This window comes from Elephantulus edwardii, unplaced genomic scaffold (assembly GCF_000299155.1).
Source record: "Elephantulus edwardii isolate Elephantulus edwardi_28Jun2011 unplaced genomic scaffold, EleEdw1.0 scaffold00082, whole genome shotgun sequence".
NCBI lineage: Eukaryota > Metazoa > Chordata > Mammalia > Macroscelidea > Macroscelididae > Elephantulus > Elephantulus edwardii.
The window spans coordinates 1,738,085-1,752,275 of record NW_006399832.1 but is presented as its reverse complement, the minus strand read 5'-3'; the positions used below and the strand labels follow the sequence as shown (position 1 = coordinate 1,752,275).

Here is a 14,191-nt window from a genome sequence, read left to right as displayed (position 1 = left end):
TGCAATCCTCATTGCATATTCCTACGATAAAAATAATGCCCTAAAATATAATACTTTTAGACTATTCTCTCCCCCATAGACTTCAATGCTGTAAACGTATTTTATCCAGTTTTTCTCAGTCTTACCCCCACCCCAATGCTCTACAACAGTGGCACCATATAGCATTTGTCCCTTTGTGACTGAGATACCTCACTCAGCATAATGTCCTCCAGGGTCACCCATTTTGTAGAGTATTTTATGAGTTCCTTGTTTTTCAGTGCTGCAGAGTATTCCATTGTGTGAATATACCACAGCTTCTCTTTATGTTTAGTGCTTTTTTCTTTTCCTGTATTGAAGAAATTCAGTTTTCTTGTGTTCTCCACTGCAAGTAGGAAGAAACCTATCTTTTCTCTGTCAGTCTTTTCTTTCAGTTGATCAATGACTTTGTGTTTTATGAATATTCCTCTAACTCAGTAGTTTTCAAAGTGTAGTGTACATTGGAATCACTGGAAGGGCTTGTTAAAACACAGATCACAACACTCATTCCCCAGAATTTCTAATATCATAGGTGTAGAGTAAGGCCTGAAATTGTACCCTTCTAATAAATTACATTTATTATCATGATAGGTAACATCATGTAGGTGGAGAAAAGATTGAAACTGTCAACAACTTCATCTTGGCTTGGATTCACAATCAATACTCTTGGTACCTGCAGGAGGTCAGGAGATGTATTGCACTGGGAATGTCTCTAGTCAGGATCTCTCTAAATTATTGAGAAGTAGTGATGTCAGTTTGAGGACTAAAGTGTGCCTAGTTCAGGACATGGTTTTTTCAGTCACTTGTTACACATCTGAGAGCTGAATAAGGATGACAGAATAATAGTTGATGCCCTTGAATTGTGATGTTGGTGAAAAGTGCTTAATATCCCATGGACTGTCAAAAGAGCAAATAGCTATATCTTGGAGAGGGTACAGCTAGAGTGCTCCCTGGGGGTGAAAATCATAAAGCTTTGTCTCATATACTTTGGCCATGTTGCTAGTAGAGGCTGTTCCTTGGAGGGGGAATCTCATGTTTGGAAAGGTGGAGGGGTGATGAAAGAGAGGAAGACCCTCAACCAGGTGAATTGACAGAGTGACTGTGTCAGTGGGCTTGAGTGTGTCAGAGATTGTGAGGATGGCACAGGATAGGACAGGGTTCAAACCTGTTATTTGTAGGGTTGTTATGAGTTGTATTTGATTTGATGTCACCTAACAACAACTCACATACTTCAGTCATGTTACTAGGAGAAGTTGTTCCTCAGAGAGAGATGTCATGCTTGGAAAAGTAAAGGGTCAGCAAAAGAGACTGCTGCAATGGGCTTGAGTGTGTCAAAGATTGTGTGGATGGCACAGGATAGGACAGGGTTCAGATTTGCTGTTAATAGGATTGCTATGAGTTGTACCTGTCTTAACAGCACCTAAAAAATAACAGTAGATCATTCAGAATTTATCAGAGCTCCAGGATTGAGACAAACTAGGAAGCAGGATTAATCATCCATGTCTAAAATAACAGACCTCTGAAGACCCAGTGAACAATAGAGGTAAATGGATGGCTATAGTATTAGAAGTAGAGCTCAGATTGAAATCAGTAAGAAATGAGAAGCAGCTGTAAACTTCCTTTAATTTTCATAACATGGAATGTATGTTTTATGAATGTCGAAAAACTTGAAGTTGTAAAAAAGATGAAATGGAGTGCATGAACATTAACATTCTGGGCATTATAGAGATGAATTGAACCAGCATGGGCCCCTTTAAATCAGACAATTACATGATCTACTATGCCAGGAATGAAAAACAGAAGAATGGTGTTCTATTCATAGTTAAAAGGAAAATTTCAAGTTCTCTCCTGAAGTGGAATGTCATAAGTGAAAGTGATAATATACTCTTCACACCCATACAGGGAAGTCCTGTTAATATGTGACCATTATTATTCAAATACACACACCAACACCAAAGGCCTAAGAAGAAGGGAATGGAAGATTTTCACCACATTTTGAAGTACAGCATTCACAATTGACCAAACATGCAATCAAGATGCGCTTTAATTATAGTTGGTCAGTGAAATGCTTACCTTGTAAGTAGTGAAGAAAGAATGCTATTTGGAGAGTACAGACTTGGTGATAGAAATGAGGCCAGAAATCAAATGATTGAATTTGTATGCTAAATGATTTATCAATGCAAATACCTTTTTTGAAAAGCACAAATACCAAGCTTACACGTGGACTTTACCTGATGGGCTTTACCTGATGGTCTGCATGGAATTAGATTGGTGATGTCTGTGAACAGAATTATTGGAGAAGCTCAGTATCAGCAGTCAGAACAAGGCCAGGTGCTGGCTGTGGAACAAACCATCAATTACTCAAGTGAAAGTTCAAACTGAGGTGAAGAAAATGTAAACAAGTCCACAAGAACCAAAATGTAATCTTGAGTCTATCTCATCTTAATTTTTTTAAAAAAATCATGTTAAGAAATGGTTTGAAACATTGAACACCAGTGATCAAAGACCAGATGAGTTGTGGTCAGGGTTATCATTCAGGAGAAAGAAAAACCAAAATGGATGTCAGGAGAGACTGAAAATTTTATTTAGAGTGTTGAGAAGCCAAAACAAAGGGAAGAGATGTTGTTGTTGTTGTTGTTATGTGCCGTCGAGTCGCTTGCGACTCATAGTGACCCTATGTACAACAGCCCTAAACTCTGCTGTCCTGTGCCAGTCGCACTGTCTCTGACACTCCCATCCCGATTATCCCAGTCACTGAATCAATCCACCTCATAGAGGGTCTACCCCTCCTGCACTGTCTCTCCAGCCTCCCAAGCATGATGTCCTTCTCCAAGGACCTGTCTCTCCACACAACATGTCCAAAGTATGTTAGACGGAGCTTCAGAATCCTTGCCTCCAAGGAGCCACCCGGTTTAACCCTTTCCAGGACGAATCTGTTTGTTTTCCTAGCAGTCCATGGTATTCTCAATACTCTTCTCCAGCACCACAGCTCAAAGGCATCAATTCTCCTTCTATCCTCCTTGGTCATTGTCCAACTCTGATGCATAAAAAGTGATTGTGAAGACCATGGCCTGTATCAAACACACCTTAGTCTCCAGAAAGACACCATGCTCTTAAGTACTGTGGAGAGGTCCCTAACAGCCAACTTTCCCATGGCAATGCGCCTTTTAATTTCCTAGCTACTGGTGCCAAGAGTGTTGACTGTGGAGCCAAGCAAACTAAAGCTGTGTACAATCTCAATCTCTTCACCATCCATCTTGATGCTGCCAATTGGTCCAGTGGTGAGAATCTTTGTCTTCTTGACATTGAGCCTAAATTCACATTGTAGGCTGCACTCCTTGACCTTCTGCAGCAGGTGTTTCAGGTCCTCTTCAGTTTCAGCAAGCAGGGTTGTGTCATCTGCATAACGCAGATTGTTGCTAAGTCGTCCCCCAATCTTGACCCCACATTTCTCTTCATAGAGCCCAGCCTCCCGGATAATCTGTTCTGCATATAGGTTGAAAAAGTATGAAGATAGGATGCATCCCTGGCGTACGCCCTTCCCAATTTTCAGCCATGCAGTGTTCCCTTGCTCTGTTCTGACCACTGCCTCCTGGTCCAAGTATAGGTTTCGTATTAGCACAATCAAGTGTTCTGGGATTCCCATCCTTCTTAGAGTCAGCCACAGTTTGTTATGATCCACACAGTCAAATGCCTTTGCATAGTCAATGAAACACAGACATTCCTCTGGTATTCTCTGCTTTCAGCTAAGATCCATCTAACATCAGCTACAGTATCTCTAGTACCACGACCCCTTCTAAACCCAGCCTGGACTTCTGGCAGTTCTCTGCTGATGTGCTGTTCCAGTCGTTTTTGGATAATCTTCAGTAAAATCTTGCTTGCATGTGAAATCAGTGAGATTGTTCTATAGATTCCACACTCTGTTGGGTCACCTTTCTTTGGGATAGGAACAAATATAGATCTCTTCCAGTCAGTTGGCCAAGTCTGGAGTAAAATAGCTGAACAGAGAAGATTTCAGAGGGCAACTTGAAAAGATAAAGCAAAGTAATGTAATAGAAGGTGCAGAGACCAGAAAGACCTAAAATTGGAGAGTAAAAAAGGGAAGGATTCAGTTGGCATTTTTAAAACTAAACGAAGTGAGTTGTAGATTGTAGAACTGAGTAGGTGGATGGATTTATTTCTCAGTTCTCAATTCTATCTCCTTGGTCTTTGTTTCTGTTACTGTCCCAGTATCAAACTGTTTTGATTACTACTGTTTTGTTGCAGTTTTTAAGGTTTGGAGGGTGAGACCTCCTACTTTTTCTTCATTTGTATCACTTTGCTTGTCTGAGGTCTCTTACTTTCTATATGAAACTAATGATTACTTTTTCCATTTCTTTGAAATTTAATGATGGTTATCTGGACAGGGTAGATTACTAATAATAATTCCACAATGTTAAGTCTTCACGATGTTAATTCATAAACATAGTATATTTTTCCATTTATATGAGTCTTTGGATTTCTAGTAGTATTGTTTTATCATTTTCTTTACCTGGGTCTTTTGTAACTCTAGTTAGATTATTCTTAAATATTTTGTCCTTTGAGCACCAATTGTAAAATGACCCTGATTTCCTACTTTCCTCTTCAGAGTGCTTGTTACTTATAGAGACAGATTGATTTTCATATATTGGTCTTTAATTAGATCTAGTGATTTTCTTGCTAAGTCTTTGGTATTTTTCTATAAAAGTATCAAATCATGTATAAATATCATTTTACTTCCTCTTTCTATTTGGTTGCCTTTCATTCTCTATCCTTGCTTTATTGTTTATGCTAGCATTTCCAGTACAATATTGAATAGGAGTGGTGATGAAGGACACCCCTCATTTGAAGATGAGGGATTCACAAGAGAAAACCTTTCTATTCCTCTCCATTGAGAATAATGTTGATAATTTTATTTTTAAATATATGCTGTTAAGGGAGCTCTGGTGGCCTAATGGCAGGAAGCTCCACTGCAATGCCAGAGGTATGCAGTTCAAATCTACCAGATGCTCTGCTGGAGAAGGAGGGGCAATTTCCTCCTGTACCAGTCAGATCTGATTTGATGGTACACATACACAAAATAGTATTTTTTAAAAATATGCTGATAATTATGTTGAAGTATTTCACTTCTATACATATTTTGTTGAGTGTTTTATGAGGAAGGGGTGTGGAATTTTATCACTTGGGTTTTTTTTTGCATCAGTTGAGATGATCATGAGTTTCTTTGATGGAAGATTTTACTGACTGCTTTTCTAATGTTGAACCTTCCTTGCAAACCTAATATGAAATCCAGTTGATCATGATTCATAATATTTTTAATGTGATGTTTGATTCTGTTGGCTAGGTTTTTTAATGAGAATTTTTGCAATTATGTTTATAACAGATGTTGGTCTAAAATTTTCTTGTTAAGTGATGCCTCTTTATTGACTCCTAAAATGGATTTTGAAGTATTCCACCGTTTTCTTTAATTTTATATGGTTTGGGTAGAAATGACATCAGCTCTTCTCTAAATGTTTGGTGGTATTCATTGGTGAAGTCACCTGGGCCATAACTATTTTTATTGAGTTTGTATGACCTTTCAATTCCATTTTTCATAATGAGTATGTTAAAATTTTCTACCTTTGTCTATTTTAGTTTCAGTAGGTTGTAGGTTTCTAAAGCATTACCCATTTCCTCTAGGTTTTCAAATTTGTTCTAGTATTTCATGGTATTCTGTTTTATCCTTTTAATTTAAATTGGTTCTATTGTGACATCACCCATTTCATTTCTTATTCATGCTATTTGTGGATTCTTCCTCCATTTAGTTTTTAAATTTCCTAGAGGTTTGTCAGTTATATTAATCCTTTCAAATGAACAACTTCTAGTCTAATTCTTTATATTATTTTTTCATTTTATTTACTTTAATTTATGCGCTTGATTTTTTTTGTGTCCTTTCTTCTGAAGACCATAGGCTTTGTTACGCTTTTCCTAATTGTTAATGTTAAACTTTTGGTTTTAATTCTGTTTTTCCTGTTTAATTTGTCATACTTTATCCCTTTTGTCAACATATTAAGGATGTAGAATTTTCCAAAGTTCTGATTTATAGATGTTTATAAATATTCCATTTTACAAATTAAGAAAGTGAAAAAAATTCAGTGATCATTTTAAATAAAATTTCAGTCCTTCGTTCTTCTTTTCTGATGTGTATGCTTTAATTTGACCTCTGAGTATTGTTTTGCTGTGTACCAAAGATTTTGTTTTGTTACATTTTAGTTCTCATTTGCTTCAAGAACTTTAAAACATTTTTTTCTATTATCCAGTAGCATTCAAGTGAGGCCCTATCTCATTTCCATCTACTTACTATTTCCCCCTTGATCTTCTTGTTCAGTTCTGATTTTATAATGCTATGATCTGAAAAGGACCTTGGCAGTATTTTAGTGTCTGAGTTCTCTGAGGCTTACTTTGCACCCTAACATGTGGTCTGTTGTGGATGATGCTCCATGTGCACTAGAGAAGGTTGTATATTGTGCTCTTGTAATTTAATTTCCTAAAACATAATGCATGAGAATGATTATATTAAACACAATATGATGAATAGTGTGAAAAACAATGTATTCCAACTTTGTAAACAAACCAATATAAAAACCCCATCATCATCTTTTAACAGTTAGAACATGAATGATTTTTAGAATACAGTAACCTTGTTAGAGATCGGTTTGTAAAATGCTATCAAGATCTATAGAAATTAAAAACAAACAAACAAACAAAAACCAACCCCAAACCCACAACACACCATGGCCTTATTGATGGAGAAGACTATCATAAGGAAAAGAAACTGTAATAATTAGGGAACACTTGGAAAAGAGAATCTCTGAGACTTTCTCCTCTTTCAAATGTTAGTAACATTGGACTTTGCATATCTTCAGTGCTCTATAGAATAGTTTATTACCAGTACATCTTAATGATAAACCAAGCAAGTCTCACTTCTACTCTTATGAGCATAGACTCTCAGGAACATAACACTTGCACAGTAGTTATATTTGCATAGTAATGATTGTTGATTCACTTCTGTTGATTTAATTTTGAGTTTTATTTATTAAAAGTTAGAGTTTATAGTAGTTTAAATAAATCTCCTTTTGTTAAATCAGCTAATGAGGGAGGTAATGCATTGAAGATCTATTATCTTTAATAAGAATGCTAAGGCCCCAGAAATATTGCAAGGGGCATTCTTCTCAGATAATCTGTAGGTACATATGTAGGTATCAGGAAAAGATGTTGTTTGGTTTTTTTTTTTAAAAAGAGAAAGCAATGCTGAAGCCTTCACTTATTTGATGTTAAACATGAATTTGTACCCTATTTAATAGCATTGCCTACATATGTGGTAACGTGAATCTTGATCATTCTGCTGAGAATAGGAATGTGAGTAGAGAAGTTGATGGTTCAGGGATGTAGACCAATCACTGACTGACTAGAAGAAAAAGCAAGATAGTTGGATTTTGATTGAAGCCCTCAAAATAGGGCTTTGGTGGTTGGTAGTGGGTTTGGAGGAGTCAATAAGAGAAGAAAGGTCAATTGGTACATTCACTTTGGGTTTTAATAAGGTATTCCAAGTATCATTTTAAGCATTTGATAGAATTACTTTTAAGTAGTATGAATACAGCTCTTTCTGGAGTTGGGTTTTTTAATTTTGTTAGTTTTTCTCATTTAATGAAATATTTATTTTAAAGTAGAAATATAATCTTATCCTTCAAATGTAATAAAACTATAATTTTTTTTCCTCTTAGTAATTTTCCGGTTAGTAGTACCCACAGAAGAATCACTAGAATGGAATATTCTTGAAGTTAAGCGCCTGCTTGATCACCAGGATAATATTCTGTCACTGGTTAATGTCAATGGTAAGTTCATTATATACATGTTTGTGTGTGTGTCAGAACCGACCCATAGCTGACCCTCTGGTTGTTTTTCAGAGACACAGGAGGAGATTTCCCATCCTTCTCCCGCAGAGCAACTGGTGGCCTTGAACTGTGTGCCTTAGGGATTGCAGTGCAGCTTCCTTCTGCTAGGCCACCCACGCTCCCTATACGTGTATATATTTTGCAAATTTTCAAACTTACTAATAAGACCAATTCTAAATTTTAATTTGATTACTTATTGTTAGTGATGACCAGGGAGGATAGAAGGAGAATTGATGCTTTTGAGCTTTGGTGTTGGAGAAGGGTGTTGAGAGTGCCATGGACTACTAAGAAAACAAACAGATTCATCCTGGAAAGGGTTAAACTGGGATGTTCCTTGGAGGCAAGGATTCTGAGTCTGATATACTTTGGACATGTTGTAAGGAGGGACTGGTCCTTGGAGAGGGACATCATTCTTGGGAGGGTGGAGGGCAGGCGCAGGAGGGGAAGGCCCTCTGGGAGATGGATTGATTTGGTGACTGGGGCAATCAGGATGAGTGTGTCGGAGACAGTGCAATTGGCACAGGAAAGAGCAGAGTTTAGAGCTGTTGTACCTAGAGTCGCTATGAGTCGCAAGCAACTTGATGGCACATAATGACAACAACTTATTGTTAAGTGCTGTTGAGTCAACTATGACTCCTAGTGACCCTGTGGAGAATAGATCTGAACCTTGACTTATCCTGTGACATCCTCATCAGTTCCAGCATACTCAAGTCCATTCATATAATCACTCTGCCAGTTTGTTCATTGTATATCTTTCCCTCCTTCACTGATCCTTCACTTTTCCAAACATGAGATCTTTGTCCAAGGACTGGCCCCTCCTAACAACATGCCCAAAGTAAGAGATGAAACTTTGCCATCCTTTCCTCTAAGAAATAATTCTGGTTCCATTTTCTCCAAGACATATCTCTTTGTCCAACAGGTCAGCGTTTTTCTCCAGCACCACAACTTGAAGGCATTAATTTTTCTGTCATCTTTATTCATTGTCCAACTTTCAGCCAAACAGCACATAATTGAAAAGGTTATGGCTTGAATCAGCACCTTAATCTTCAATCGGACTTCATTGTTCTTCAGCACTTTGGAAAGATCTCAGATAGCAGACTTTCTCAATTTTGTTCCTAGGATTCTGGAGTTGTTATTGAAGTAATAGCTTAGTAGAATTTGACATTCTTCTTTTTTTTTTAATTTGACATTCTTTTTCATTCTATGGTTTAAACCAGTGGAACTAGTAAGTATCTTTGGCAGATTCAAGATTGAGGCATAGAAAGAAGAGTAAAGAGAAGAGTATAATTATTTTACTGAGAACTTGGTTGCTGTGAGATGATTGTTGTGGACTATCAATACTAATACTCAGTAGCATACTAGTCCTTTTTAAAAAAAATTCTTGCTACTCTGTGTTTTGTAGTGATTAAAATAATTATTCTTGTTTGTTGTACCTATCACATAATCTGATACTCACATACTTATGATAATATGATACTAAGCCACTTATAGAGAATGAATAGAATTCAGCCCATTGTAATAATGATTAAATATTCTCAGAGAACAGCACCAAACTAAAGGTCTGTAGAAAATGGATTGTATCTGCCCTTCTTCAGAGTTTTTTGTTTCCACTTGTCTAGCTCTTTATGAATAATATTTAATCCATATCACTTATAAACTAAATCTTTCATTGATGGCAGCATAGGAGTATAAACTACAAAAATTAGGCACGTCCTTTTCAGATAACTGACAGTTTATATGTCAGAACTCTGCTGGTTGATCTGTGATAAGAAGTCAGATGAAAGACCCCATGGGTGGCTTTCATTGATAGTCTGCAGGAGATTGCAAAAAAGTTCTCTTAAAAGGTTATGAAGTTATGAAGGTGATATATTAGGTAGACTGGACAATACCCGCTAATATCTACCTCTGTTGGCACTTTTTGAGCAATGGTTTCTATAAATATGAAGTGAAGGGAACAGACATCATCAAATGTTGTCTCTGTTTTCATGCCAGTTCGTCATATTTTCAAATATAAACTGCATCTCTCCTGGTTCTAAAATTTTCCCTAAAAGCCATCTTCTTGAAAAACCAGACATAAGTTTTTCTAATGGTCAGATTGCCAATAGTGATAGAAATAACAGTAGTTAAGAGTGCCTTTGTGGTTTTCTTCCTGGAAAATCTTTTGTCCCTCGCTGTGAATGATGACATAAAAGCAAATAGCTATTTAGAGAACTCTCTGAAGTCTCTTCCGTGACGCTAACCCAAGTCCCTAGTATTGTTGAGAAAGGCACAATAATGTTCTGCCCATTAGCCTGATCATGCCTTGTCTTGTTTTAGGTCTGTTGCCCTACCAGCATGGTTACTTAAATAAAAGTGAAGCTTCTTTGTTGTGTTATAGAGAGAAACTTTTAACAGGTTAGCTAAGAAAAGTTTCAGTGTTTCTTTGCCAATTTCTTAAAGTACAGAAAAGAAAGAAGGAAAGCTTAGGGAGAAAAATATCAATGAAAGTTACAGAAAATCTTGAGTACTTTTTACTTTATTCACTTAATGATTATAAAGTTATAGCTAATAAGCAACTACATAGCATATCACACTTCATGAACAAATAGTCTTGATAAAATTGGAAAATAATTTGCTGGGAGACCAATTTTGTGCCTATGTGTGTCTGTTATGCTCTAGATTTTAGTCATCCTGAAAATAATTGTCCTAAATTGCACAAATCTCAGCTGTGCAAGTCTGGTGGCTTAGTGGCAACGAATTGTTCTGCTATCCCAAAGGTACGTGATTCGAATCCATCAACTGTGCTTCAGGAGAAAGATGGGCAGTTTCCTCCCATACAATTTACTGTCTCTGAAAACCCACTGCAGGGTCATCAGTGGGTCAGTTCTGACTCAGCAGAACATAACAACAGCATTACCAGTGAAACATAACACTGTTGCTATTTTTTGGTACCTCACAAGAGATAAACATTATAAGTGGAGTAGCCTCTGACAACCTTAGGAAAGTGCAGTGTTTTTGTTGTTGTTTGGTGCCATCGAGTCAAGTACAATTCATAGTGACCCTGTGAACAACAGACCTGACCCTATCCTATCCTAAACCATCCTCATCAACTGTGGCACACTTGAACCCATTGCTATAGTCACTGTATTTGTTCATCTTATTGAGGAACTTCCTCTCTTCACTGTTCCTTCCCAAGCAGAATGTCCCCTTCAAAGGAATAGCTTTTTCTAGCAACATGCCCAAAGTATGAGAGATAAATCTTCACTTTCTTTGCCTCCAGAGAACATCCTGGTTGCACTTTCTCCAAGACATATCTGTTTGTTCTTTTGGCAGTCCATGAGATTATTCAGTACTCTTATCCAACATCACAACACAACAGACATAGAACTTCCACAAATGTGGATAGTGACTACCACATGTGCTAGAGTTCCAAATTCCTGGGCAGAGGTTTTCTAAACAAACAAGATTATCTTGCTAATCTCTAATGTCAGAAGTTTCTAGATGATGCTTCTATTGTTTATTCCTTTTCTTGTACTATACTGACAGCATGGTATGGTAATCATGAAATAGTAAGCCTTATGAAGACTATGTAGAGAGACATCAGGTAAGATTTTTTTCAGCCTATGTGACTTTTTACAGTAACACAGGCTGAAAAACCCATCATCCAATAATGATATACATCATTAATAATGAACACAAAGCAAAATGAAATGTGCACTGAACTAGAGTCAGAATAAAAAGGGAAGAACTCGCTTGACCTTTTTCAAGTTGAAAGAACTGAAAAACAAATTCAAGCCTTGAATTGTAATACTGAGATATTCTGGGTAAAATCTTGAATAATCTAGCAAGCATCAAAAGAAGATGAAAGGAATACAGAGTCATTGTACTTAAAAGAACTGGATGACACTCAGACAATTCAGGATATATCATATGATTGATCAAGAGCCAATAGTAAGGAATGAAGAAATTCAAGCTGTAAGAAGGCCTTGGAAAAAAATAAGGCACTCCGAATTGATGAGATACAAATTAACAAACAAATTAACAAATTGATGTTTCAAATGACAGACCCAGCCCTGGATGTGCTCACCAGTGTGTGTCAGGAAATTTGGAGGATAGCTGCCTTGGCGACTGACTGGAAGAGATTGAGAGTTGTTCCTATTTCCAAGAAAGGTGATCCAACAGAATGTAGAACTTACCGAACGATATAATTAATATCACATGTAAGCAAAATACTGCTGAAGATCATTCAGAGATGTCTGGAGCAGTATATAGATAGGGAATTTCCAGAAGTTCAAGGAAGATTTAAAACAGATTGTGGCACCAATTGGTACTATTGCCAACATCAGATGGATCCTGGCTGAAAGCAGAGAATACCAGAAGAATGTCTAATTGTGCTATGGACTATGCAAAGGCATTTGACTGTGTGGATCATAATAAATTATGGCCAACATTGAGAAGAATGGGAATCCCAGAATATTCCATTTTAATCATGTGAAACCTATACCTAGACCAAGAAGCTGTTGTGTGAGCAGAGCAAGGGAACATTGCATATTTTAAAATTAAGAAAGGCTGTATGTTGAGCAAATTATTTGAGAAGCTGGATTCTATGAAGAAGACTGTGCCATAGAATTAGAAGAAGATTCTTTAATAACCTATGTTATGTAGATGACACACTTTGCTGAAAGTGAGAAATTGAAACTCTTGCTGCAAAGTATCAAATACTACAGCCTTCAATATAAATTTCTTAACAATATCAAGAAAACAGTTCTCACTACTGTACCAATAGGTGACATGATGACAGATAAAGCAAAGACTTAAACTGTTAGTGACTTCATCTTACTTAGATATACAGTCTATTTGGTGATCAGGATGTCTTGTACTGGGAAATACATCAGTCAGGGACCTCTCCAGATGTTAGTTTGAGGGCTAAGGTGTGCCTTATTCAGATCCTGGTCTTTTAAGCCACTTGCTATGCATCTGAGAGTTGAACAGTGACTAGGGATGGCAGAAGGAAAAAAAAATACGCCTTTGAATATAGTCCTGGAAGAGAGTACTGAATATCCCATGAACTGCCAAAACCTTCCAAACCTTTTCCTTCTTTGAGAAGGTGAAACCAGATTGTTCCTTGGAAGCAAAGATTGCAAAGCGTCTTCTCACATACGTTGGGCATGTTGCTAAGAGAGGCTATTATTGGAGAAGGACGTCAAGCTTAGAAAGTTGTAGAGATGACAGAAGAGAGGAAGACTCTCAACCAGGTGGATATTGACAGTGACTGCAGCAATGGGCTTGAGTGTGTCAGAGAGGTTGCCACAACATAGCCAGGACTCTGTTGTTCATAGTGTCACTATGAGTTGTCCTGGACCCAATAGCATCTAACAGTAACAACAATAATGCATCCCTTCAAGGTTGTTTGATCTGAAACATTGTGAATCATTTATTTCAGAATATAATTTATACAATAACATACTGTATAAATGGAACAAGATAAATTCCAATATTTTACTTTATTTTTACTGAAAAATTCCAACTGGATATTGATACTTCATTTTTATTGCATAAGTTAATTTTGGTACTTAAAGGAACAAGTCAGAACAAACAACTCTTTATTATCAGTAAGTTAACTCTGTTTTGACTCAATATTGATTCATAGCTGATGCTCCAGTAGTTTTTGGAAGGCTGTAAATTACACCAGAAGAAATTGTCCAACTTTTCCCCATGTTGCAGCTGGTGAATTCAAACCACCTCTGTTTGGGTTGGCGGTGCAGCTCCCTACCTAGTTTGCTGCCAGAGCTCCCTCTAGAAAAATTAGTACTTCCTTAACTTCCACTGTTAAAACTGGATGTCTGTTTCACTCTACAGTTAAGGAGTAAATTTTTATCTTTATAGAATGACTATTGTGTTGTTGTTGTTGATTGGTGCCGTCGAGTCGTAGACGACTCATAGTGACCCTGTGAATGAAGGGCCTGAGCACTGTTCGTACATAGAGTTTCCAGAGGCAAGCCATTTCAGAAGTGGATGCCGCTCCTGCTTCTAGGCTTGTTTTAATCGGGAAGCAGAATGAATATTAGAGTCTATTAATAAAATATAGAAATTGGATATTAATAAACTACCTTGAAACTAAGGCTAAATAATGCCATGTATTATTGCTGGTAATTTTTTATTTCTACCTTATTGTTTATCTGATTATTAGAAATTTATGTCCTGCTGATTTATTTGATAAATGAAATTAATAATTACTTATTATT

The 14,191-nt window shown here is 36.9% G+C and overlaps 1 protein-coding gene across 1 annotated transcript in view; it reads left to right on the top strand.

The window, feature by feature from the left end:
* WDR41 (WD repeat domain 41) overlaps nucleotides 1-14,191 on the top strand; it is an 82,901-nt gene that overhangs the window by 44,753 nt on the left and 23,957 nt on the right. The window contains exon 8 of the mRNA XM_006889838.1: nucleotides 7,797-7,907. Coding sequence (XP_006889900.1) covers nucleotides 7,797-7,907 — 111 coding nt within the window. The remainder of the gene's footprint in view (nucleotides 1-7,796; nucleotides 7,908-14,191) is intronic.